This window comes from Bubalus bubalis, chromosome 4, assembly GCF_019923935.1.
Source record: "Bubalus bubalis isolate 160015118507 breed Murrah chromosome 4, NDDB_SH_1, whole genome shotgun sequence".
Classification (NCBI taxonomy): domain Eukaryota; kingdom Metazoa; phylum Chordata; class Mammalia; order Artiodactyla; family Bovidae; genus Bubalus; species Bubalus bubalis.
The window spans coordinates 17274145-17301681 of NC_059160.1; the positions used below are offsets into that span (position 1 = coordinate 17274145).

A 27537-nucleotide genomic window follows, 5' to 3' on the forward strand; every position below is an offset into this window, starting at 1 on the left:
GGCTGCGATGATCTATGAATTCACCCAGCTTGTAAAACCTAGCCAGACCACATTCCATGGCAGAAGCCCTTGCCCTCTGCAATGGCCCACACCCTGTGGAGTGGGCTTCTCTCTGAATCCTAACAAATCCACCTCTTATCGGTTGCTGTGTCTCTAACTGAATTTTTGCAATGAGACATCAGAGCCTGAGCTGCATTAGGTCCTGAAGCCAGGAGTCATGAGTTTTGTCTGGGCTCAAGTCCCAGGAGAGAGGAGCTGAAGGAGAGCAGGAAAAAGCAGTGGGGAAAATGTGCCACGGAATCCCCTTCATAGCTTGCTGGAAAATCTGTTAAATACATGACCTGTGCTCACAGATTTCATTGGCCTGATCCTTGACACAAAGAAGATTAAGGACAGAAGAACCTCCACCGGCTTGAATAACAGCTACTAAGGCTCAGCAGATAGTGTAAGCCTTTGGGACATACTAAGGAGTAGCCTCTCCAGAGTCCCTCAGTTGCACCCACTGCCACTCGCCTGCCCCCGGAGGATTCAAGGAAATAAGAAACGAGAGATTTATTGTGAAGGAATTAAGATTTTGTTAGGCATATGTCCCTCCAGTCATAGGAGTGAAGACCTCCTACTGTAACCGAAGGTCTTCTGGAATCTGAGACTGAGCTGTGTGAGTTTTCTGCTGAGTTCGTTTTTCACTGTCCTGGTTTCCAGCATGCTGGGCTTCTTGTCACTTCCACTGTGCTGGGTTTTCTTCACGTTCCGCTTCCGCCATGAGAGCTTTCGCCAAGTTGGGCTCCTGCATTGCTTGGCCTCCTCCTTGTGGGGGCCCCGGTGAGGTTGTTTCAGCCAGGTTAAATCAAAGTCACTTCACCATAGACGTTGGGGGAGTGTGTAATTTCCTCGGTTCAGTCTCATCACAACAAAAATTTGAAGCGACGGACCAGCCCTCAGACAGACTGTGTCACAGCTCTCGGGCAGATCAGTGTTATAGCTTCGTGTTACAGCTCAGTATTATTTAGAAAATAAAGGAAAATACATCCTCGAGGCATGAAGGCATGCCAACCCAAAAGACGTGAAGAGAAGAGAGAGAGAGAGTGCACAGGAGAAAGCAGAAGAGAGAGCAGAAGAGTACAGGAGAGCATGGGAGACAGGGGGAGAGGCAGAGAGGGGGAGAGGCAGAGAGGGAGAGAGGGAGAGAGGCAGAAAGGCAGAGAGGCAGAGAAGGAGAGAGGGCCCCAGCCCTTTGGCTTCTCTTTTTATATGTGGTTTTTTTTTTTTTTCTCTCCTCTCCCTGGGCCTGCCCTATGTAAATTGGGCTAGCAAGGAGTGCTGTTTCTTCTACCTGAGGTCTTTGGTCTGGTCCTCAGGCCTTCCTTTGTTCTATTTTCATGGGCTTTTTCCTTACTTGTCTTTTAGCCACCGACATTCTGGACATCGTAGTCATCATAGTCATAGTCAACAAAAGAGTCCGAAATGCAATACTTGGGTACAATCTCAAAAATGACAGAATGACCTCTGTTCATTTCAAAGGCAAACCATTCAATATCATAGTACTCCAAGTCTAAGTCCTGCCCAGTAATGCTGAGGAAGCTGAGGTTGAACAGTTCTATGAAGACCTACAAGACCTGCTGGAACTAATACCCAAAAAAGATGTCCTTTTCATTATCTGGGACTGGAATGCAAAAGTAGGAAGTCAAGAAACACCTGGAGTAACAGGCAAATTTGTCCTTGGAATACAGAATGAAGCATGGCAAAGGCTAACAGAGTTCTGCCAAGAGAACATACTGGTCATAGCAAACATCCTCTTCCAACAACACGGGAGAAGATTCCACACATGGACATCACCAGATGGTCAACACTGAAATCAGACTAATTATATCCTTTTCAGCCAAAGATGGAGAAGCTCTATACAATCAGCAAAAACAAGACCAGGAGCTGACTGTGGCTCAGATCATGAACTCCTGATTGCCAAATTTGGACTTAAATTGAAGAAAGTAGGTGAAACCACTAGACCATTCAGGTATGACCTAAATCAAATCCCTTATGATTATAAAGTGGAAGTGAGAAATAGATTTAAGGGCCTAGATCTGATAGATAGAGTGCCTGATGAACTATGGAATGAGGTTCGTGACATTGTACAGGAGACAGGGATCAAGACCATCCCCATGGAAAAGAAATGCAAAAAAGCAAAATGGCTGTCTGGGGAGGCCTTACAAATAGCTGTGAAAAGAAGAGAAGTGAAAAGCAAAGGAGAAATTGAAAGATATACCCATTTGAACGTAGAGTTCCAAAGAATAGCAAGGAGACATAAGAAAGCCTTCCTCAGCAAACAATGCAAAGAAATAGAGGAAAACAATAGAACCAGAAAGACTAGATATCTCTTCAGGAAAATTAGATATACCAAAGGAACATTTCAAGCAAAGATGGGGTCAATAAAGGACAGAAATGGTATGGACCTAACAGAAGCAGAAGATATTAAGAAGAAATGGCAAGAATACACAGAAGAACTGTACAAAAAAGATCTTCATGCCCCAGATGATCACAAAAGGTGTGATCATTCACACTCACCTAGAGCCGGACATCCTGGAATGTAAAGTCAGGTGGGCCTTAAGAAGCATCACTATGAATAAAGCTAGTGGAGGCAATGGAATTCCAGTTGAGCTATTTCAAATTCTAAAAGATGATGCTGTGAAAGTGCTGCACTCAATATGTCAGGAAACTTGGAAAAGTCAGCAGGGGCCTCATGACTGGAAAAGGTCAGTTTTCATTCCAATCCCAAAGAAAGGTAATACCAAAGAATGCTCAAACTACTGCACAATTGCACTCATCTCACACGCTAGTAAAGTAATGCTCAAAATTCTCCAAGCCAGGCTTCACCAATATGTGAACTGTAAACTTCTAGATATTCAAGCTGGTTTTAGAAAAGGCAGAGGAGCCAGAGATCAAATTGCCAACATCTTCAGATCATCAAAAAAGCAAGAGAGTTCCAGAAAAAAAAACATCTATTTCTGCTTTATTGGCTATGCCAAAGCCTTTGACTCTGTGGATCAGAATAAACTGTGAAAAATTCTGAAAGATGGGAATACTAGACCACCTGACCTGCCTCTTGAGAAACCTGTATGCAGGTCAAGAAGCAACAGTTAGAACTGGACATGGAACAACAGACTGGTTCCAAATAGGAAAAGGAGTGCAACAAGGCTGTATACTGTCACCCTGCTTATTTAACTTCTATGCAGAGTACATCATGAGAAATGCTGAGCTGGAAGAAGCATAAGCTGGAATCAAGATTGCTGGGAGAAATATCAATAACCTCAGGTATGCAGATGACACTGCCCTTATGGCAGAAAGTGAAGAGGAAATAAAGAGCCTCTTGATGAAAGTGAAAGAAGAGAGTGAAAAAGTTGGCTTAAAGCTCAGCATGCAGAAAACGAAGGTCATGGCATCTGGTCCCATCACTTCATGGGAAATAGATGGGGAAACAGTGGCTGACTTTATTTTCTGGGCTCCAAAATCACTACAGATGGTGATTGCAGCCATGAAATTAAAAGACGCTTACTCCTTAGAAGCAAAGTTATGACCAACCTAGACAGCATATTAAAAAGCAGAGACTTTATTTTGCCAACAAAGGTCCATCTAGTCAAGGCTATGGTTTTTCCAGTGGTCATGTATGGATGTGAGACTATAAAGAAAGCTGAGCACCGAAGAACTGATGCTTTTGAACTGTGGTGTTGGAGAAGACTCTTGAGACTCCCTTGGACTGCAAGGAGATCCAACCAGTCCATCCTAAAGGAGATCAGTCTTCGGTGTTCATTGGAGGGACTGATATTGAAGCTGAAACTCCGATATTTTGTCCACCTGATGTGGAGACCTGATTCATTTGAAAAGACCCTGATGCTGAGAATGTTTGAGGGCAGGAGGAGAAGGCGACAACAGAGGATGAGACAGATGGATGGCATCAAGGACACAATGGACATGGGTTTGGGTGGACTCTGGGAGTTGGTGATAGACAAGGAGGCCTGGAGTGCTGCAGTTCATGGGGTCGCAAAGAGTCGGACATTACTCAGCAACTGAACTGAACTGAACTGATTCTGGACTCTTTTGTCCTATTCTAACCACCTAACAGATATAATTTATTTCTTTCATCAAATGTCATTTATTTCATCAATTCTCAGTGGTGAAAGGCCATGTGAGCTGCACTTGGTGAAGTCCTGGGCATCTACCCATCCCCAAGCACAGCCTAGAACTATGAGGACTGAAGGCATGAGTGTATGTCAGAGCCCTGGATACCATGCAAGCCATCAACGAAGTAACTGGGTGGGTTCAGCTCACATCCAGGCCACCACTCTCAGAATCTTATGTTAGAACAACAGCTTCTCCACATGTCCACAATGGAATAGGTGTGGGTGGGTGGATAAATGTAATCTTTACTTAGGCACTCCTACATGACAGCTCTCTCTACCCTTAGGAATCACAGCAGGATCATGTTTATATTTTCAGTAGTAGTCAGATTAAGGCAATCTTGAAACAGCATGTTTTCAGAGAAGCCCATTAGTCTGAAATTCTTCCTTTAAGAGTTTAGTCATATCAGACTCCTCCATCCACATCTTTGAAACAAGTAGCTAAATGTTTGTGATCATTCTGTCTACATCTCTTCTTCTAGATCCCATCTGCTTAGGTCCTTCTTGCCCTCCTGTCCAACCTGGATGCAGGGTATGGGTGAGCAGCAATATGCCCTCCATCAACTTGAAGAGATATGTAAGCTGATATAATTCACTTAGAAGGAGAGATAACTGGAGAGACAAGAAATAGCAGCATCCTGAAGAAATAGTCAGAGAAGGTGATGGCACCCCACTCCAGTACTCTTGCCTGGAAAATCCCATGGGTGGTGGAGCCTGGTGGGCTGCAGTCCATGGGGTCGCGAAGAGTCGGACACGACTGAGAGACTTCACTTTCACTTTTCACTTTCATGCATTGGAGAAGGAAATGGCAACCCACTCCAGTGTTCTTTCCTGGAGAATCCCAGGGACGGCAGAGCCTGGTGGGCTGCCGTCTATGGGGTCGCACAGAGTCAGACATGACTGAAGTGACTTAGCAGCAGCAGAAGAAATAGTAGGAAGTGATGGAGAGGAAAGAATGGTAAAAAAAAACATTTCCTGCCGTATGAATAAACAAGAAGTGTCACAGTCATCTATTATTTCTGGCCTCCAAATGTGAGTGAGGGCTCCTAAAACTTTGATCGTGGGGATGCTGCTACCCTCCATGGTGATTGCTAAGGAGCTGGGGGAATGCAAGAAGCAGCCATCTGCCACACCTTAAGGTGAACGTGGAAACAAGGTTGGCCCCAGATAGCTGAGCTGCATATGGAAGAATTGAATTCAGTGAGTCCAGAGGCTTGCATCTTCCCATATATAGAATGCTAAATTCCTTAACTTGGTACCTGATCTTTGATCTTCAGACTGCCTGTTCCCTTTGTTGCATACTCATGTATAGCCTGCTTTCCCCTCCTGCCTTTTTGGAGCAGTTTACTCAGTTACTGAGATGCTGTCTCCAGGGCCTGGAGTCCTAAACATTCCCACCAAATAAAATAATGCTACTTTGAGGTTCTGACTATAGTTTTTGGTTGAGAAGTTCATCTTGCTTGGAAGGAGGGTGTGAATGTGGACCAAGTTTAGACTCTTTTTCTAAGTAAGAGTGACCTGGAGAATTTGTGATCCCAGGCAAAGTCATGCCCTCATTAGCCTTTGAAGGATGTGAGAAAACAGGGTAGTACACTCATCGTGTATTTCCTTTGAGGAAAATGGTGTTTGAGGACCAATCATCTAAAAGCATCTGACATGGAATTTGCTAAATTATGAACAAAGAGAAAAAGTTACTTTATTCAGAATATTTCATTTTGAGCAATTTTCATGTAACACAATTACAGGTCAGCATTACTCTATTGAAATACAGGCAATTAGAATATCTGAGGCTTCATCTCATATTTAATATAACATCATGAGAAAGTCACTGAGGATGTTCCCGGGACACTGAGTTCAACATCATCATACCCAGGGTCCCCTTTCTCCCCCTGGAGCAGCCAGGGGCTCTCTTCTCCTTCCCCAGGATTAGCTTCCTCTCTACAGATGTTTAGAAAAGAGCCTGCAAGAGGAAAGAGAAATATAATTAGAACTGAGACAAGGGGATCAGACAGTGTCGTGGAAGTGAGTTAAGCATGTGGTGATGACAAAGCATCCCTGGGACCCAGGTGTGGGCGGGGGGCTCAGGCTATTTCTCATCAGTTACAGTGAGGATGGACCCGGGCTATCCTCTCAGATCCAGTCCATGTAGAGTCTCTGGAGCCTCAGTTCATGTGGAAACCCTGCATCACAGGAGACCTGTGCTCACACAGGAGCTCTGGGAAGACCTGCCTCCAAACTACACAATCAGCAAGGAGATGCCCAAGAATGGTAAGGATCATAACAGTGTATTTAAATGTTCTCCTCTCACAACAGACAGATGTGAAATCACAATGAGAGGGAGAATGGAGAAAGGAAAACCTGAGTTCCTCACTTACAAACCAGTTCTGCTCTTAGTTAACTTGACTCCTGTTCCCAAATGTCCACAAATACTATCACAGGTGCAGCCACAGAGGCCCCTCCCCAGGGACCACATGGGCCCTCAGATGGGGAGAAATGTTTTTATCCAGAGAATGAGTGTCTTCTCTCGGCTACTGAAACGTCTGGAGCAAATTAGACTTCAGCTGACCTCAAACTCTGAGTCCATGATCCACCAAATTGGCTTAATGTTAAGGCCACTGTGTATCATAGATGTTGACATATAAACAGAGTTCATCTTAGATTATCAGAATGCCTCACAAATTCAATACTACAGTACATTTTTTAAAAATCTCTAGCTAACTTTCATGTATAAGACAGCACAGAGGTGTTATCAAAACACTTGTTCTATTTTAGGATTTCATAAATATGCTCAATTAATCTATGTTTTCTTTTCCTTTTGGCCACTGAGCAATGAATGCTTGTGGGATCTTCATTGCTTGACCAGGGATTGAACTCAGGTCCCAGAAGTGAAAGTGCAGAGTCCTAACCACTGTTTTGTCAGGAAATGCCCTAATCTGTAAATTCTAATGCAGGCATATCACATAATTTATGTTGTAGTACGGAGACATAAATGTCAAAAGTAGAGTGAGTCCTCACTGCCAAGGAGTATGACACCATTAAAGACAGCATATGGTTGAGAAGTGAAGTGTTAGCCACTCAGTCATGTCCAACTTTTTGTGACCTTATGGACTACAGCCCACCAGGTTCCTCTGTCCATGGGATTCTCCAGGTAAGAATATTGTAGTGGGTTGCCATTCCCTTCTCCAGGGGATCTTCTCATCTGGTGATCAAACCAAGGTTTCCTGCACTATAGGCAGATTCTTTACCATCTGAGCCATCGAATGCATGAGATTACCCAAATTTAAAACTCTAGAGAAGCTGGGAATTGAGAAGCTCAAATTCACCCTTTCCAGGACAGAAAAAAAAGATTGCAGGAGATCAGCTAACACCACTCACCTGTCTGAGAGCACCTGATCCCATCTTCCTTCTCTGGGAGCTCTTCCTCTTCCCTCCCCTGTGAAGCAAGAGGAACCCCAAGCACTGGTACCTCTTCAACATCATCATAATCTTCACCAGGGGCATCAGTCCTCTGATCTGGGGCTTCCAAGGGCAGAGCAGGGGTCAGATGAAAGCAAAGTAAGTGAGTTGGTCTGGGAAATGACTAAGATCCCTTCTAACCCAGAGTTTCTGAGCTACTAAATAGAGGCACCTTGTTTCAAAAGATTTTTTTCTCTAAGATCATGTTTCAGTTTGAAGTGTCCATAAACCAAAACATGATTTTACACATCTTTCTCAAAGGAACTCATACCATTGAGCATTACTAAACTATTTTGATAAATTGTGCTTTCCAGATGTCATTTTTAAAAACTGTTGTGTTGTGTTGTGCCTGTTGTGATTCTGGACACAGAGAGCCCAGCCCCAATGTGAGACATCACAGAAGAGCCAGAGAAGGGGAAGAACAGACCCCGTCTAGACACAAGGGATGCCTCTGGTCCATCAAATGAAGACTGTTCCCCCTTGCATCTCATATCTATGAGGGAAACTCTCCTTCCCAAAGCCCAGCTGAAGCGGGTCCACCTTTATTACCTGGAGTGGATCTGGAGTCATTGTTGTCCTCACCATCTGACAGGAAGGCTAATGTGGAGACAAACATCACACAACACACAGAATGACCCTCCCCACACCCACAGGACCTGTATTAAGGCTGGGAAGGGACAGACCTGGCTCCTGCAGTGTAGCCTGGGGGCTCTCAGGGCTCTGAGAGGCCATTCTACCACTTTATAGGAGCTGCCTCTGTGAGTGTGGGGCATGCATTGGGTATGAAGACGCTAAGAAGACACACACAGCCAGTGGGTGGTGACAACCAAAGCTCCCAGGAGGGCATAAGAGACACCCACCTGGGCTTCCAAGAAGACTCTCCTTCTGAGTCACAAGGTAATCGAGCTCCTCATACACAGCTTCAGCAAGAGCATCTTCATAACTGGATAATGCTGAGAGATCCCCCAGCAGGTCAGAGATGCTGCCCCAGCCACCCCCATCCAGAAGCCTACTTTCATCTCCCCAGTGCTCACATGGGGCTTGCCAAGGCCTTGGCTTAACCCCCCACCCCGTGCACCGTGTCAGCACCTTCTCCCCTGTCTGACCTGAATCCATAGCTCAGCTCTGACTCTGTCTAGTCTCATAGGAGTGGCCATGACTTAATGAGAGTTCACACCCCAGTCCTAAGAACTTCTGTCTATTCAGCTCTTAGAGCTCAGCATGGAGCACATGGAGCTCTACAGACTCAGAACAGAGACCTGGCCCAGGTTCCCCTCCTCACACCTGCCCCATCTCCTGACTCCACACACTCTCCCTGGTCCCCAGTTCTCCCTGCAGCCCACCTCTGCGCTCTGCTCTCCATCTGAGCAGCTGAGTCACCAGGATGACGAGGACCAGGAAGAGAAGGGCCCCCAGGATGATGCAGAGGACCCCAGGCAGGGAGAAGATGTCAGGGAGAGGATTTGAGGTTGTTCTTGTCCCTAAGGAGAACAAGGCAAGTGGGTGTGGTGAAGGTCACATAGAGGCACAGAGAAACCCCCTGTGCCAGCATTTCCAAGGAGCTCCGGACAATGGTGTCCCAGCCTCAGACACAAGTACACTGACAGTGACTGGGGTCCTCCAGGTCTCGTCCTGAGATGAGTCAACTCCACTCCAGCCAAGGCAGAGCCAGGGATTGTCAGGGAAATGCCCTGCCAAGACAGCTTCTGAGGACCCAGCTCATCCCCTCTCCTTGGGCTTCAGGAGACAGAGTGTCAAACAGTCCCAGGACCCGCACCTCAGAGATGAGGATCAACACTCAGGGGCAGGTGCGAGAACCTTAGAATCTGCACCATGGGAACTTAGACTCACTTGGATCCCGGGCATGAGAACCTTCTGACCCTGGGAACCAAAGCAGGGGATTTCCCCAAAGTAAAGCCCCGGCTCCTCCCCACCAGCCAGGGCTCCTCAGGCTCTTCCTCTCCTGAGCTGTCAGAGAACACATGGAACAGGTCCCCAGTATTTGAGTATTCTCTCCTGCCCGTGGATGGACCACAGTACCTGCAGTACTTGGGGGCAATGTTGTCCTTGCACCTAAAGAGAACAACAACAGATTGGAGCAGGGTGATTGGCCAGAATGCAGGGTAGCCCATTTTTCCCTCCTGAGCCTGAAATCACCCCCCAGTCTCCACACGACATCAGTGTCCAGTCCTCCCAGCTCTCCCACCGTATATCAGAGCCCCAGCACCCAGACACTATCTGAATACAAACTCCCCACCACTCCCAGCCAAGCCCACTGCCCCTGCGATGCCCCATCTCACCCAGGGTGGACCCCGAGCCCCTCACTCACCAGAGCACCTCACACCAGCATCCTCCTCATGCTTGCAGTCGTTCTGCCCCCTGGGCTCCGCAGCACAGTCCCACAGGGAGGACTCCCGGCCCCTGCAGTGCACCTCATCCAGCCAGATGCTCCCATTTCCAGGGCCAAACCCTGCAGCCTGCACGGCTTCCAGGGCCTGGCCACAGCCCAGCTGCTGACACACCACCTCGGCCTCTGCTAGGCTCCAGGAGTCATCACACACAGTGCCCCAGGAGCCGCTGTGCCAGACCTCCACCCGCCCTGAGCACTCGGTGTCTCCTCCTCTGAGCCGGAGCTTCTCTCTGTCTGAAAAGGCAGCAGACCCTCCTGTGACTGCCCCTGGTGGGAAGAAGGAGCCCCTGGGAGCCACAGGGGAGGGGGCTGACATACCTGTGCAGGGGGCAGCAGTTGGACAGCTCTTGGGTCTTCTTCCTGAAGAAACAACGATGGGAAGCTCTGGATCAGGGACAGCTGGGGGAGGTCTTGTCCCCATACATGAGTGTATAAGGTTTTTTGTAACAGTCAAATGACAAGAGACAACAGAACCTTCATCATCTACTTGAATGAGAGGGTCACTGCATCTTATCAGCAGCTGAAATTACTTTATCTAATTAGTAGTTTACCAGACTCAACATCCCATAACAAAAGGAAACAATCAGACACAGAGACAAATACAAACATACACCTACATTTTGTAGACTCAACCAAAACTATCAATTAGATTTGAAAATATAAAATCATACTAACGACATCCTACGTGGTTGGGAGTGACACAGAAACAGACAGTAAGTCACCTGCACACGAAATATAGACTTCCTCCTTTGGAGAGCATGAGTTGTAATTCCAAGGGTCAGAAGGACACTGCCAGAGAGAGGTGTCAGTTTTCCGACACCGGATTCCATCTACCCACCGCAGTCTAGAACCTTCTCTAAGAGCAACAGAAGAGTTGAGACTTCCACTGTCCCCACAGCCAAGCTGTCTGCAGATCATGGACACGGTGATGTCTTCCATGGGGCTGTAGCAGACACTGCCCCAGGTCCCATTGTAGAAAACTTCCAGCCACCCAGCACACTGCTGGTCCACGCTCACCATCCTGAGGGCCAGGAACTCTAATATTGAAAGGGAGGAGATGGGACACAATGAGTATTACACTCAGTGCTCTGGGTTTTCCTCTCCCCCAGAAGTTGTGACCATACATCCCTGACCCAGTGGAGGAGATGCCCACTGGGTGACAAGACTGACTTTTACCTCCCTTTCACCTGACTTTTCCATTAATGTCTGTATACTTATTTCTACCACAACAATGTAGATATGAACAGAGAGCAAGGCCAACTTGGGCACCTGCAGTGACGAGAGTTGATTTCTGCTTCCTGACAAAACTTCTTAAAAAATGGAAAGTGATGTGAACAGTGAGGTGGTCGACAGATTAATGGACCCCCAGAGATGTCCATAGCCTAATCCTGGAACCTGTGATATGTTACCTTACATTTCAAAAGGGATCTTACAGATGTGATTAATAAGGACCTTGGAATGGAGAGATAAAGCTCAAATATTGAGGATTAACTGTGTGAGCCCAACCTAACACATCTTTAAACTCACTACACTGAGAAATGTATCATCTTTCCCAGCTCCAGTCAAAGGGAAATGTGAGTGAGGGAGAACATTTGGAAGAGGCACTGTTGTCTGAAGAAGAATAAAGAGGGCCCTGAGCCAAGAAATGAGGCCACACAGAAACCACAAAAGGCTGGGAAAGGAGTCCTCCCCAGAGACTCCAGGAAGAATGCAGCCCTGTGGACACTGGGATGTTGACCCATGGAGACTTGCTTCAGACTCCCAGCAAACAGAACTGTAAAGGAAAAATCTGAGCTTTCACTATGCCAGGCTCCTCTGTCCATGGGATTCTCAGGAAGAATATTGGAATGGGTTGCCATGCCCTCCTCCAGGGCATGTTCCTCACCCAGGGACTGAACCCACATCTCTTACATGCCCTGCATTGGCAGGCAGGTTCTTTACCACTAGTGTAACTTGGGAAGCCCAGGATTTCAAGGTGTTACTACCACAGGTAACTGCAGAATGAGCCCTGCTTTCAAGTGTTAACTGTAAGGAATGGCTCTGCCAGGAAACATTGGTGAGAAGATAGGACCAGAATCTCAGCTGCTGCAGGAGAAAGTGAAAGCATCTTGTCTTCACATCTGCTGGAAAGACAGGCTCCATGGGAGGAAGCCTCCTACTCTGGTCCTTTCAGCATCTCTCCCTCAGGGCTCAGACCCCCGAACTCCAGAGTTCCACCCATCTCCCAGACTGTGCACAGTGTACGGCACAGACCTGAGCAGATGACTCCCGCATCCTCCTTGTGTCTGCAGTCGTGCCGCCCCCAGCCTCGGGAAGGGCACCTCCACAAGTGAGACTCATTTCCTGTGCAATTCAGGTCGTCCAGCCAGATGGGCCCTGATCCTGCCCCAAAGTGAGCAGACACCGTGGCATTGAGGGCTTCTCCACAGCCCAGCTGCCTGCACACCACGCGGGCATCTTCCAGGTCCCAGCCGTCATCACAGATGGTGCCCCAGGAGCCCTGGTCAAGGATTTCCACTCTCCCGGCGCAGGGACCGCCCCCGTCCACCAGGCGGAGCTGTCTGCTGTCTGAGGAGAGAGAAATGGGACAATGGGGCAGTGACAGGGGATATGTAAAGGGTCTTCTGTCCTTTGGGACCCTCACCTGAGCAATAGAGGGCGCTCTCCTCTGCAGCTGCAGAGCCTGCTGGTTCTGACAGGGAGTCATTGCACTGGGGCAGCGCCTGAGTCTGGTTTCCTGCAGAAGCAGCAATGATCATGGTGTTGGTGGTTGAAAAACAGGAAACTGAATTAAACTAAATAATGACAAGCAGTGGGGTCTGAGAAAAAAGCTGTAACATAGCAGTTTTTGTAGTTGTTTAGTGGCTCAGTAGTGTCCAACTCTTTGTGACCTTATGGACTGTAGTACTCCAGGCTCCTCTGTCCATGGGATTCTTCAGGCAAGAATACTGGGATGGATTGCCTTTTCCTCCTCCAGGGGATCTTCCCCAACCAGGAATCGAAAAGTCATCTCCTGTATTTCCTGCACTGGCCAGCAGATTCTTTACCACTGAGCCTCCAGAGAAGCCCAAGTTAACATAGAGGTAAAATTTTCATAACTGTAGTGTTCACCTTCACTATGGAGAGTTCTGCTTCTGACAGTGCCACAGTTTTTGTTTCAAGCACTAAGAATGAGTTAAATAAGTTCTGTCCCTAAATCTATCCCTAAATAGAAGAAACAAAATAAAACACTTTCTGAAGTATTTCTACAATTTTTCATCTACAATGTCTGTCCTTTTAAAAATATTTATGTAAAATAGATCTCACGAAAAACCAAGAGGACATGTAGACATTAGAAACAATTCCCCAGGGTACTCAGCTACTAGAGTTACTTGACAGAGAATTTAAAGAACCTTGATTAAGGTGCCCATGGAATTAAATGACAAAATGTGCACCCTGATGGAAAAAAACAAATAATGATAACAACAACAACAAAAACAAATAAAAATTCTAGAGCTGAAAAACTTACTAGTTGAAATTAAGAACTAAAGAATGAGCATATCAGCACATTAGCTCAGCATAAGGGAGAATCAATAAAGTAGAAGATAATAGGACAAATACACCTCTATTTAGAAAGGCAGGCCACATGGTAAGTGTTCTGATTACACTGCTGTATAACAAATTATCCCCAAAAAACTTAGCCTCTAAAGCAATATATAAATATACACATATGAACTGGACATGGAACAACAGACTGGTTCCAAATAGGAAAAGGAGTACATCAAGGCTGCATATTGTCACCCTGCTTATTTAACTTATATGCAGAGTACATTATGAGAAACGCTGGGCTGCAAGAAGTACAAGCTGGAATCAAGATTGCCAGTAGAAATATCAATAACCTCAGATATGCATATGACACCACATTTATGGCAGAAAGTGAAGAGGAATTAAAAAGTCTCTTGATGAAAGTGAAGGTGGAGAGTGAAAAAGTTACCTTAAAGCTCAACATTCAGAAAACGAAGATCATGGCATCTGGTCCCATCACTTCATGGGAAATAGATGGGGAAACAGTGGAAACAGTGTCAGACTTTATTTTTGGGGGCTCCAAAATCACTGCAGATGGTGACTGCAGCCATGAAATTAAAAGACACTTACTCCTTGGAAGGAAAGTTATGATCAACCTAGATAGCGTATTGAAAAGCAGAGATATTACTTTGCCAACAAAGGTCCATCTAGTAAAGGCTATGGTTTCCCCAGTGGTCATGTATGGATGTGAAATTTGGACTGTGAAGAAAGCTGAGTGCTAAAGAATTGATGCTTTTGAACTATGGTGTTGGAGAAGATTCTTTTTTTTTTGCATGTATTTTTTTTTGTTTCATATATGATATTATACATGTTTCAATGCCATTCTCCCAAATCATCCCACCCTCACTCTCTCCCACAGAGTCCAAAAGACTGTTCTATACATCTGTGTCTCTTTTGCTGTCTTGCATACAGGGTTATTGTTACCTTCTTTCTAAATTCCATATATATGCATTAGTATACTGTATTGGTGTTTTTCTTTCTGGCTTACTTCACTCTGTATAATAGGCTCCAGTTTTGTCCACCTCATTAGAACTAATTCAAATGTATTCTTTTTAATGGCTGCGTAATACTCCATTGTGTATATGTACCACAACTTTCTTATCCATTCATCTGCTGATGGACATCTAGGTTGCTTCCATGTCCTGGCTATTATAAACAGTGCTGTGATGAACATTGGGGTACATGTGTCTCTTTCAATTCTGGTTTCCTCAGTGTGTATGGCCAGCAGTGGGATTGCTGGGTCATAAGGCAGTTCTATTTCCAGTTTTTTAAGGAATCTCCACACTGTTCTCCATAGTGGCTGTACTAGTTTGCATTCCCACCAACAGTGTAAGAGGGTTCCCTTTTCTCCACACTCTCTCCAGCATTTATTGCTTGTAGACTTTTGGATTGCAGCCATCCTGACTGGTGTGAAATGATACCTCATTGTGTTTTTGATTTGCATTTCTCTGATAATGAGTGATGTTGAGCATCTTTTCATGTGTTTGTTAGTCATCTGTATGTCTTCTTTGGAGAAATGTCTATTTAGTTCTTTGGCCCATTTTTTGATTGGGTCAATTATTTTTCTGGAATTGAGCTGTTAGAGTTGCTTGTATATTTTTGAAATTAGTTGTCAGTTGCTTAATTTGCTATTATTTTCTCCCATTCTGAAGGCTGTCTTTTCACCTTGCTTATAGTTTCCTTTGTGGTGCAGAAACTTAAGTTTAATTAGGTTCCATTTGTTTATTTTTGCTTTTATTTCCAATATTCTGGGAGGTGGGTCATAGAGGATCCTGCTGTGATTTATGTCAGACAGTGTTTTGCCTATGTTCTCTTCTAGGAGTTTTATAGTTTCTGGTCTTATGTTTAGATCTTTAATCCATTTTGAGTTTATTTTTGTGTATGGTGTTAGAAAGTGTTCTAGTTTCATTCTTTTACAAGTGGTTGACCAGTTTTCCCAGCACCACTTGTTAAAGAGATTGTCTTTAGGAGGAGACTCTTGAGAGTCCCTTGGACTGCAAGGAGATCCAACCAGTCCATTCTGAAGGAGATCAGCCCTGGGATTTCTTTGGAGGGAATGATGCTGAAGCTGAAACTCCAGTACTTTGGCCACCTCATGTGAAGAGTTGACTCATTGGAAAAGACTCTGATGCTGGGAGGAATTGGGGGCAGGAGGAGAAGGGGACGACAGAGGATGAGATGGCTGGATGGCATCACTGACTCGATGGATGTGAGTCTGAGTGAACTCTGGGAGTTGGTGATGGACAAAGAGGCCTGGCATGCTGCAATTCATGGGGTTGCAGAGAGTCAGACACGACTGAGTGACTGAACTGAACTGAACTGAACTGATACATATATCCACACTCTTCATTTTCTTAAGACTTCCTGGGTCAGTAATTTGAGAAAGACACAACTTGGCACTTCTGTCTTTGGGTCTTTCATGTGGTTGCACTTACATGTCATCTGGGGTTGAAGTCAACTGAGGACTTGACTGGACTTTGATTAATAAGGAAATTTCTTGAAGTATTTTAGGGATAAAGGGGCATCGTGACTGCAATCTAATTCAGAAATACTTTATGTATTCATGGAGAAATGAGGCCAGAAGGGGACAGAGAGAGAGAGAAAGTGAGGGAGATTAAAGCAAAATACTGCATATGACCCAGCAATCCCACTGCTGGGCATACACACTGAGGAAACCAGAATTGAAAGAGACACGTGTACTCCAACGTTCATCACAGCACTGTTTATAATAGCCAGGATATGGAAGCAACCTAGATGTCCATCAGCAGATGAATGGATAAGAAAGCTGTGGTACATATACACAATGGAGTATTACTCAGCCATTAAAAAGAATACATTTGAATCAGTTCTAATGAGGTGGACGAAACTGGAGCCTATTATACAGAGTGAAGTAAGCCAGAAAGGAAAACATCAATACAGTATACTAATGCACATATATGAAGAAGGCAATGGCAACCCACTCCAGTACTCTTGCCTGGAAAATCCCATGAATGGTGGAACCTGGTAGGCTGCAGTCCATGGGGTTGCTAAGAGTCAGACACTACTGAGTGACTTCACTTTCACTTTTCACTTTCATGTATTGGAGAAGGCAATGGCAACCCACTCCAGTATTCTTGCCTGGAGAATCTCAGGAATGGCAGAGCCTGGTGGGATGCTGTCTATGGGGTCTCACAGAGTTGGACATGACTGAAGCAACTTAGCAGCAGTAGCAGCAGCAACACATATATATGGAATTTAGAAAGATGATAATGATAACCCTAAGTGCGAGACAGCAAAAGAGACATAGATGTATAGAACAGTTTTTTGGGCTCTGTGGGAGAGGGCAAGGGTAGGATGATTTGAGAGAATGGCATTGAAGCATGTATATTATCATATGTGAAAAGGATCTCCAGTCCAGGTTCGATGCATGAGACAGGGTGCTCAGGGCTGGTACACTGGGATGACCCAGAGGGAGGGAGGTGGGAGGGGGGTTCAGGATGGGGAACACATGTATACCAGTGGCAGATTCATGTCAATGTATGGCAAAACCACTACAATATTGTAAAGTTATTAGCCTCCAATTTAAATAAATTTATTTTAAAAATAAATAAATGTTTTTTAAAATAAAGCAAAATACTGATATTGGGAGGTGCAGGTAAAGGTCATCTGGGAATTTTTATATTATTTTTGCAACTTTCAGGTCTCAAATTAGGTCAAAATTAAAAAAATTAAAAGGTGAAAATAAGTCAGGAAGAATTCATTTCTAGGACACTTGCACTAAAAGGATTACAAATAATTTAAAAAACATGAAACACCTAGGAGAAAACCTAGTAAAAGATGGGCAAAACCTCTGATAGACCTAAATGAATGGAGGGATATGTCACGTCAATGAATTGTGAGACTCAAAATAGTCAAAGTCAATCATCCTCAAATTTCTGTGTAGACTAAATATAATCTCAATCAAAACACATTTATGAAGTTTCTTTTGGTGAAAAATAACAAAGTAATTCCAAAAATTTTTTAAAAACATAAAAGGACAAGAATGACCGACACAGTTGGCAAGAAAGGCAACATAGTTAGTTAATATAAAGTAACTCTTATAAATTAGCTAGTTAGTTAAGTCGCTCAGCCGTGTCCGACTCTTTGCGACCCCATGGACTGTAGCCCACCAAGCTTCTCCGTCCATGGGATTCTCCAGGCAAGAATACTGGAGTGGGTTGCCATTTCCTTCTCCAGGGGATCTTCCTGTCCCAGACATCAAACCCAGGTCTCCTGCATTAGAGGAGACCTGGGTCTCCTCAGGAGCAGGAACCTCTGAGCCACCATGGAAGCCCAAAGTTACTATAAAATTATAATAATTAATAAAATACAGTATTGGTGCAAGGATAGACAAATGATACAATGCAATAGAATAGAAAGTCTCAAAAAGTCTTAGACACACATGCCCTTCTGCTTATGGCAAAGGTGGAGCACAGTGGAGACAAAATCTTTTCAGAAAAAGATTATGAGTCAATTAGATATCCAAATGAAACTTGACTCTTATCTTATATAGATATCAATCTCAAGAGGAATATACAATTATATGCAAGAGAAAAATAAACTTCTATAAGATACTATTGAAGAATGTTTTTATGGTCTTGGAGTAAGCAAAGTTCTTTTCAAAAGGATATAAAAAGTACTAAATATACAGGGAAAAGCTAAGTTATATTTCCTTAAGATTAAGAACTTAGCTCATCTAAGGACATGGTACCATTAAGAAAATGAAAATAAAAGACCAAAGATTAAATAAATAGCATAGATTTTCACCCAAAGTCATTGTCATGGTAATGACATGATCTTAGTTTCCTGAATGTTACTGGGAGGCAACAGTGACTCTGTAGTTCTGGGAATGTTCTCTTGGCTTATCTGGGTTGGGGATCATGACTGAGGTCTACACATTGTTTTCTATGATTATTTGTAAATAATAATGTTACTTAAAAATATATTATTCCCCTTCACACTTCTTGCCTTGACCTGAAAAATGAATGAACAATGAAAGGAAGCATATTTCACCATGAGATATCTGATTTTTGAAGTCAGGTTTCCCTCACTTTCTGCTCTAGGGGACATCTCACTCCATGAGTACCAGTAGCCCTTCCCCCCTCTCTTACCTGAGCAGATCACATAGGCTGTGTTGCCATGGGAACAGTCAGAACCACCCAGGGCAGTCACAGGGCACATCCATAAGAAGGACTCAGCCCCCAAGCAGTGAAATCGGACTGTTGAGATCTGATCACCTCCTTCTACAAAGCGTGGTCCTCTAGGGGTGGAGATAGCGACTCCACAGCTGAGCTGACGACAGACAACATTGGCATTGGCCAGACTCCAGTGGGAGGCACAGAGTGCTCTCCATAGTCCAGAAATATTCATCTCCACCTGCCCCTCACACTGAGAGGTCCCGTTTGTCATGAGCCGGACTTCTGTATACACTGGTAGAAGAAGACAGGATGTCAGCAAAATCCATTTTAAAAAAAAAAAACCTGAACAGAGTGTGCAGGGTGGTTAAGTCCTGATGTGCATCTCACCTGAACAGACAACCTGAGCAACTCCACTGTGGTGACAAGTGCCCCCTGGACAGGGCACTCTGGGGCAGGACCAGAGCTCAGGCTCCTCCCCTTTACACCTGAACTCTTCAGCCCAGACACGGCCATCAGACTCTCTGAAGGGCACATGTCCCAGGACAGACACAGCCTTGCCACATCCCAGCTCTGCACAGATGACCTGGGCAGTGGGAAGTGTGAAGTTTCCATCAGACACTGGGGTCCAGTCTTCTCCAGAATGCACTTCTACTCGTCCTGAACAGGGTCCTTCTCCTCCAGCCAGACGCACAAATCCTAAGGGGAGCAATCAACAGCAGCAACAAACCCTGTGAGTGTTCATAGTCCTTGCTTGGCACTGGAAACAGCACATCATAGGCAAGGATGTGAAAGCGTTTCATCTCTAGGAGTGGGGCATGGAGAGAGAATTTTACAGTTAGTGTCAGAATTGTATTAGTATTTTCATGAGCAAGTTTATGAAAAGAAACCCAGAAAGATTTGCTGTCAGTTTTCAATGGCTGATTACCAACAATGCATATTTTGAGGTCAGTTAGGATGAGAATTCCTCATCTAAGGGCCTGGAAACGACAAGACCCAAGGAAACTGCACTGCAGCAGGCATCAGACTTGAGCACAGAGCTGAACTAACTCAGAGTGAAGTAGGTCCATGGGATTTAGTAGTTTAGAAGACTAAAAGCCAGACAAGGTTAGAAGGCTATCTGAGATTTCTGGAGCTAGAATTCTAGCCAGTTTTCTCTCAGGAGCCAATAATCAAGTCACTGAGGACAGGGAACATCGTGGCCGGAGATCTATTAATTCAGGCTAGACTGTAGACAGACTTATGGCTCACGGGAGGAAAGCTAGACATCATTCCAAGTCTACAAGTCTATTATGATTTGATGTATATTATAACAAGCCTATTATGATTTCACATATATTTCTCACAATTCTTAATAGTGAAAAATTCCCAGAATTTCTTAGGTGACTTGATTGTGAAAAGAAGTTGTCCATAGATGGGTCTGAATATTAAGAAAGTTGAGAAAGTCATAGGAGAGGGAAGGGCTAGTCCTAGTCATATTTTTTGAAAGACCGTTGCTAAGTCACTTGGCTTGTGTCCGACTCTGTGTGACCCCATAGACGGCAGCCCACCAGGCTCCCCTGTCCCTGGGATCCTCCAGGCAAGAACACTGGAGTGGGTTGCCATTTCCTTCTCCAAAGCATGACTAGGACTAGGGTTTATCAAAGGAGAGAATGCGTTTTCAGTGGGAGTATGCAAATCAGCTGAGTTTGATTACTTTCTACTAGATATGGGAATCTTAGCAAATACTAAGAAATGATGATAATTCAATGTATTTTAATCCTATGTGTATGTTAACTGCATATTCCTTTCCTATTTGGATTCTTGAGAAGTAGCCAGCATGCAGTTAAAAAAGGGTGGAGGAGGGGGAGAGAAAGAGAGCAGAGTGCAAACAAGCCATTTGTAATTTAGAGATTTCCAAATGCAAAACCTCAATATGGATGAAAGATAGACAGACTTGAGGAAAATACTTGTTCAAGTTTTTGACAGATTTTATCCACTGTGCTCCTCCCATCTGGCCACCTAACCCTGCTACCATTTCCCATTTTACTCACTGCAGACAAAAGAACAATCTTGAAAGCTACAAATGGATGAAAAGGAGACTCTGAAATGGAAGAACTTCTGTAGGAGTGGAGTGTGGGTGGGATATGTGATAGATTAAACTGGGAGTGGATGGAATATAAAACCGAAAGAGATCAAATTGGTCTGATGGGGAGTTTGGTAACAGGTTACTCATTCTAATTAAATAATTTTTACTCAACACCTTGTTAGTTTCTGTATTAATCCCACCAGATTACAAAATTAGAAAGAACAATATTGCTTACTTGTTATTGTAGATAGCCTGACACATGTTAGACATTCAGATATATTCAGAACAAAGTATTATACACATCAGGATAGTCTCCCAAGACAAATAATTATTTCTTTTTTACTTTATATTTGCTTTTAAATTTTACATGGAAAAATAAGTGTGTGAACATTTCAAGAAAATTTATGAACTAGAAGGCTGATGTGAGGGGATAAGTTATTAAAAATAATAAAATCAACTATTTTCTTATATAACAATAGAGAGAATGGGGAAGAATATAAATATCTAACAGACACAAAGACATACACACACAGAAATTTAGTATTTGAAGAAGGTGATATTTTATATCATTAGAGAAGGTAGACTGTTCAATAAATAGTGCTGAAACACTTTTTGGCCCCCATTTTTCAGGTTTAGTCCATTTACAAAATGAATATCAACCTGAGCCATAGGAGGGACCTCAGGGGCCAGGTTGTCAGGAAAGGATTCTCTTTTCACCTGTGCCTGACCCTGGAAGAGCCCCGATTTTCTGTATCTCAGCTTCTGCTTAGGGCCCTTTGTCCCAGAGGCAATCTCACTATTATAGCTTTGGGGCTGGATTTGATCCAGGGAATCACGAGAGTAAGAGGGACCTGGTGGGTTTTCATCATCGTTCATGTAGATCACATCCTTATTTCTCTCCCTCTGACAAAGGTGGCCTCCTCTCTTCTCCCTGTAGCTGTGATGCATCTGCCTCCAGACCAACTCTCAGCCCTCTGACCCTCAGCCTGACCTGACCCTGGACCCTCTGGTTCTTCACCCATCACTCCAGACTCCTGGTTTGACTGGAACAGAGCACTCTCTGGCCTGAGGTGTAGGAAATATCCTTGTTGGGTGAGGGATGTGGCCTCTCAGAGATCCACAAAGATCAAATATTTTCCTGGAATACCAAACCTGCCTAAACCCTTGGGCTGCCCATTCCCCTCTGAAAGCCAGAGGGGATCAGTGTGACCTTTCGATCAAGGTGCAGCAAAGGTCAAGGAGAGTGGGTCCCTAGAGGCCCAGAAATAGAACCTCTGATTGGGAAATGAAATGGAGAGAGAGAGGAGAGGCTACAAGGGGAGTCGTATCTGAATCCTCTGCAGAGGTCTGATATTTAAGTAGGAGGATGTTATTTAAAGGTAATATTAAGAATCTATTTTCATGTGGTTTATTACAAATACAAGCACCTTTTTAGAGTCTGTTATATTCAGGAATTTTGGCTGATGTTGGGAATGTAGGTCACAATAAAACAATGCCCTCATCTTTTTAGAAGTGCAGGAGAAAAACAAGTAGACAATTTAAAGCCCTCCAAAGTGTTTATGAGAGACTTGGATAATCAAAGAAAGGGAAATTGCCCTTCCAGAGATCCATTTATTTATATGAATCAACTGCAACAAAGGCAAAATGAAACCATGGTCAGATTTATCTTTGTATGGTCTCTTGCTGTACAGACATCCTGTGTCCTTAGGCACATGTAGCATCCTCCACACCACACCACACCTGGACCCTCAGTGCTTCTCAGAGTACCTCACAGGTGCCTTTGTCAGCTCCCATTGCCCTTCCATCCCTCCAAGCTATGATAACTCTTCCAGCTTGTCCCCTTACTTCTATTCCTATCAAATAAACTCCCAAGTGCAATTCTCTTATATCACTGAAATCATCAGGTGTAAACTATATAATCTCTTACTGTAAAGCAAAGAATCAATATTTCATTATCTTTACCACTGATGTGTCAATGCACAGCTAAGTGTTCTTTCAAAGTTTTGGTTTATGCTGATGTCTTAAAAGAAAACATGGACAAAGAATTTTTTCTAATAACAATGGAAGGAGAAGCTATGACTCAGAGCATTTCATCCACAGTTCTCTGGTCCTACTAGCCAAATGGCTATAAATATTTACATTTAAATTTGCAAAGGAGACTTGAAATTTGGCATAAATCCCTAAATTTCTTTCTGATTTGTTTAATGATATCCCCTGTGCCTCCACTCCCACTGCCCTAGTGCAAAATAGTGTGTCATAGGGTAACTACAGAAACAACTCCACCCAGGGAGGTGCACCCTCATTCTTGTCCCTCCCTCCTATGGGTTCACTGTGCAAAGGGGTCTGTGTGTGGTGATTTGCAAGTATTTCACTCTTCCAAAAATTATATAAAAAATTATGAAGATCAATTATAATTGGAAATAATAGATTAAACTCTGTCAGGTAAGATCACTGGAAAAGAAATATCAGAGACTGACAAGAGGAAAGTAGTTGAAGCCCATCTATCACAGATAAATGTGCCCTCAGGGAGGATGGGTAGATGTCTTATACCTCTCTAACTCAGTCATCTTCTATTGCCCAGGTGATCAGACACCAACTTCCTTGGAACTTTCTTCTTTCTCAGCCCATGGACAATGTACTGACCATACCTGAGCAGATGACCCCAGCATCCTCTGCATGTCCACAGTCGTGCTGCCCCCAGCCCCGGGAAGGGCACCTCCACACGTGGGACTCCTTTCCTCCGCAGTTCAGTTCATCCAGCCAGATGGGCCCTGATCCCTGACCTAATTGAGCAAATTTCAAGGCATTGAGGGCTCTTCCACAGCCCAGCTGCCTGCACACCACACGGGCATCGTCCAAGTCCCAGCCGTCACTACAGATGGTGCCCCAGGAGCCCTGGTCAAGGATCTCCACTCTCCCGGCGCAGGGACCGTCACCGTCCACCAGGCGGAGCTGTCTGCTACCTGAGGAGAGAGAAACGAGACAATGGGCGGTTGACCGGGCCTTGGGGCCTGGGATGGGACGATGGGGATGAAAAGAGTCTTTGGGTCCTGAGTCTCCTCTGAGGCTGCAGAGCCTGCTGGTTGAGACACGGAGTTTTTGCACTCCGGCAAGCACCTGGGTCTGGTTTCTTATAGCAGCAGTGAGAATAATAAGGTTGAAAATGGGCAAAAATAGGAAATATTACTCTACTGAGTAGTGTGAGACATATGATGTTACCCAAGTCCTATCGATATTAACCTTCTGATCCGAAGAGTTCTGCATTGTTGTTGAGTCACCAAGTCGTATCTAACTGGCGACTACATGGACAGTTTTCGGCAGGCTTCTCTGTCCATGGGATTTCCCAGGCAAGAATACTGGAGTAGGTTGCCATTTCCTTCTCCAGGAGATCTTCCCAACCAATCAATCAACTGGGCATCTCCTGCACTGGTAGATAGATTCTTTAACACTGAGCCACCAGGGAAGCCCAACAAAGGTCTGTGTAGTCAAAGCTATGGATTTTCCTGTAGTCATGTATGGATGTGAGAGTTGGACTACAAAGAAAGCTGAGTATCAAAGAATTGATGCTTTTGCACTGTGGCATTGGAGAAGACTCTTGAGAGTGCCTTGGACTGCAAGGAGATCCAATCAGTCCATCCTAAAGGATATCAGTCCTGAATATTCATTGGAAGGACTGATGCTGAAGCTGAAACTCCAATACTTTGGCCACCTGATGTGAAGAACTGAGTCGTTGGAAAAGACCTTGATGCTAGGAAAGATTGAATGCAGGAGGAGAAGGGGACGACAGAGGAAGAGATGGTTGGATGGTATCACTGACTCAACGGACATGAGTTTGAGCAAGCTCAGAGAGTTAGTGATGGACAGGGAAGCCTGACATGCTGCAGTCCATGGGGTCACAAAGAATCAGACACAACTGAGTGACTGAACTGACTGATAAATATATATTTATATTATATAAAATTATATATAATGTTTATATTTATATTTATATATATAATCCTTATATATATATATATAGTCACCAAAAATAGAAATTCTCATCATTTGCAACACATGAATGTACCTTGAAGGCATTATGCTAAGCGAGCTAAACCAGATGGTTAAAGAAAAATATCATATGATCTCATTTATATGTGGAATCTTAAAATAGATTTTTTTTAAAGCTTTCAGCGATGCAAAGAGCAATTTGGTGGTTGCCAGAGGTGGGTTGATGTGGGCAAAATGGATGAAGGTAGTCAAAAGATGCAAACTACCAGCACTAAAATTAATGTCATGAGGATGTAGTGTACAGTATGGGGAGTACAGTTAATGTGTGCATGTGTGTGTGCTCAGTCCTGTACATCTGTTTGTGACCCTATGGACTGTAGCCTGAGAGTCTTCTCTATCCATGGGATTTCCAAGGCAAGTATACTGGAATAGGGTTGCCATTTCCCCATCCAGGGGATCTTCACAACCCAGGGAGGGAACCCACATCTCTTATGTCTCCTGCATTGGCAATGGGGATTCTTTACCACTTATTTAACTTATATGCAGAGTACATCATGAGAAACACTGGGCTGGAGAAAGCACAAGCTGGAATCAAGATTGCCAGGAGAAATATCAATAACCTCAGATATGCAGATGACACCACCCTTATGGCAGAAAGTGAAGAGGAACTAAAAAGTTTCTTGATGTAAGTGAAAGAGGAGAGTGAAAAAGTTGGCTTAAATCTCAACATTCAGAAAACAAAGATCATGGCATCTGGTCCCATCACTTCATGGCAAATACATGGGGAAACAGTGGAAACAGTGTCAGACTTTATTTTTTGGGGCTCCAACATCACTGCAGATGGTGATTGCAGCCATGAAATTAAAAGACGCTTACTCCTTGGAAGGAAAGTTATGACCAACCTAGATAGCATATTAAAAAGCACAGATATTACTTTGCCAACAAAGGTCCGTCTAGTCAAGGCTATCATTTTTCCAGTAGTCATGTATGAGTGTGAGAATTGGACTGTGAAGAAAGCTGAGCACTGAAGAATTGATGCTTTTGAACTGTGGTGTTGGAGAAGACTCTTGAGAGTCCCTTGGACTGCAAGGAGATCCAACCAGTCCATCCTAAAGGAGATCAGTCCTGGGTGTTCATTGGAAGGACTGATGCTAAAGCTGAAACTCCAATACTTTGGCTACCTCATGCGAAGAGTTGACTCATTGGAAAAGACTCTGATGCTGGGAGGGATTGGGGGCAAGAGGAGAAGGGGACGACAGAGGATGAAGTGGCTGGATGGCATCACCCACTCGATGGACATGAGTTTGAGTGAATTCTAGGAGTTGGTGATGGACAGGGAGGCCTGGCATGCTGCAATTCATGGGGTCACAAACAGTTGGACACGACTGAGTGACTGAACTGAGCTGAATGTCACATGGGTTAATACTGTATCATATATTAGAAAGTTGGTAACAAAGTACATCTTACAAGTTCTCATCACAAGAAAAAAGTAAAGGCTTCCATAGTGGTCCAGTGGTTAAGAATCCACCTTGCAATGCAGGCGACACTGGTTTGATCTCTGGCCCAGGAAGATCCCACATACCACTGGGCAACTAAGACTGTGTGCCACAATTACTAAGCCTGTGCTTTGGAGCCCTCAGACCAGAACTACTGAGCCTGTGTGCAGCAACTACTGAAGCCCTCATGCCCTGGAGCCAGTGCTGCACTACAAAAGAAACCTGCACAGCACAACTTTGAAGCAGACCCTGCACAACACAACTTGAGAAAGACTGTGTGCGGCAAGGAAGATACAACACAGTCAAAAATAAACATTGAAAAGCTGATAGCTATACCATCCTTAGGATAGTCATCATTGTCCATTATGTACCTGTATGCAGGTCAGGAAGCAACAGTTAGAACTGGACATGGAGCAATACACTGGTTTCAAATAGGAAAAGGAGTACGTCAAGGCTGTATATTGTCACCCTGTCTATTTAACTTATATGCAGAGTACATCATGAGAAATGCTGGGCTGGAGAAAGTACAAGCTGGAATCAAGATTGCCAGGAGAAATATCAATAACCTCAGATATGCAGATGACACCACCCTTATGGCAGAAAGTGAAGAAGAACTAAAGACCCTCTTGATGAAAATGGAAGAGGAGAGCAAAAAAGTTGGCTTAAAGCTCAACATTCAGAAAACTAAGATCATGCCATGGTCCCCTCACTTCATGGCAAATAGATAGGGAAACAGTGGCTGACTTTATTTTTCTGGGCTCCAAAATCACTGCAGATGGTGACTGCAGCCATGAAATTAAAAGATGCTTACTCCTTGGAAGGAAAGTTATGACCACCCTAGATAGCATATTCAAAAGCAGAGACATTACTTTGCCAACAAAGGTCTGTCTAGTCAAGGCTATGGTTTTTCCAGTGGTCACTTATGGATGTGAGAGTTGGACTGTGAAGAAAGCTGAGCACTGAAGAATTGATTCTTTTGAACTGTGATGTTGGAGAAGACTCCTGAGAGTCACTTGGACTGCAAGGAGATCCAACCAGTCCATCCTAAAGGAGATCAGTCCTGGATGTTCATTGGAAGGACTGATGCTAAAGCTAAAACTCCAATACTTTGGCCACCTCATGTGAAGAACTGACTCATTTGAAAAGACCCTTATGCTGGGAAAGATTGAAGGCAGGAGGAGAAGGGGACAACAGAGGATGAGATGGTTGTTTGGCATCACCAACTCAATGTACA

General features: G+C 44.2%; 2 protein-coding genes across 2 annotated transcripts in view; one reads left to right on the forward strand and one right to left on the reverse strand.

Moving 5' to 3' along the window:
* Positions 1-27537, forward strand: part of LOC102402808 (antigen WC1.1) — a gene marked incomplete in the record, with an annotated part of 1152186 nt that overhangs the window by 429360 nt on the left and 695289 nt on the right.
* LOC102391350 (antigen WC1.1) overlaps positions 5923-27537 on the reverse strand; it is a 54538-nt gene continuing 32923 nt past the window's right edge. Inside the window, exons 8-21 of the mRNA XM_045165283.1 lie at positions 23469-23783; positions 19143-19451; positions 18729-19046; positions 12680-12772; positions 12289-12603; positions 10758-11072; positions 10354-10395; positions 9955-10269; positions 9666-9698; positions 8969-9106; positions 8486-8578; positions 8175-8222; positions 7545-7688; positions 5923-6129 (exon numbers count right to left, since the gene is read on the reverse strand). Coding sequence (XP_045021218.1) covers positions 5984-6129; positions 7545-7688; positions 8175-8222; positions 8486-8578; positions 8969-9106; positions 9666-9698; positions 9955-10269; positions 10354-10395; positions 10758-11072; positions 12289-12603; positions 12680-12772; positions 18729-19046; positions 19143-19451; positions 23469-23783 — 2624 coding nt within the window. The 3' untranslated portion in view covers positions 5923-5983. The remainder of the gene's footprint in view (positions 6130-7544; positions 7689-8174; positions 8223-8485; positions 8579-8968; positions 9107-9665; positions 9699-9954; positions 10270-10353; positions 10396-10757; positions 11073-12288; positions 12604-12679; positions 12773-18728; positions 19047-19142; positions 19452-23468; positions 23784-27537) is intronic.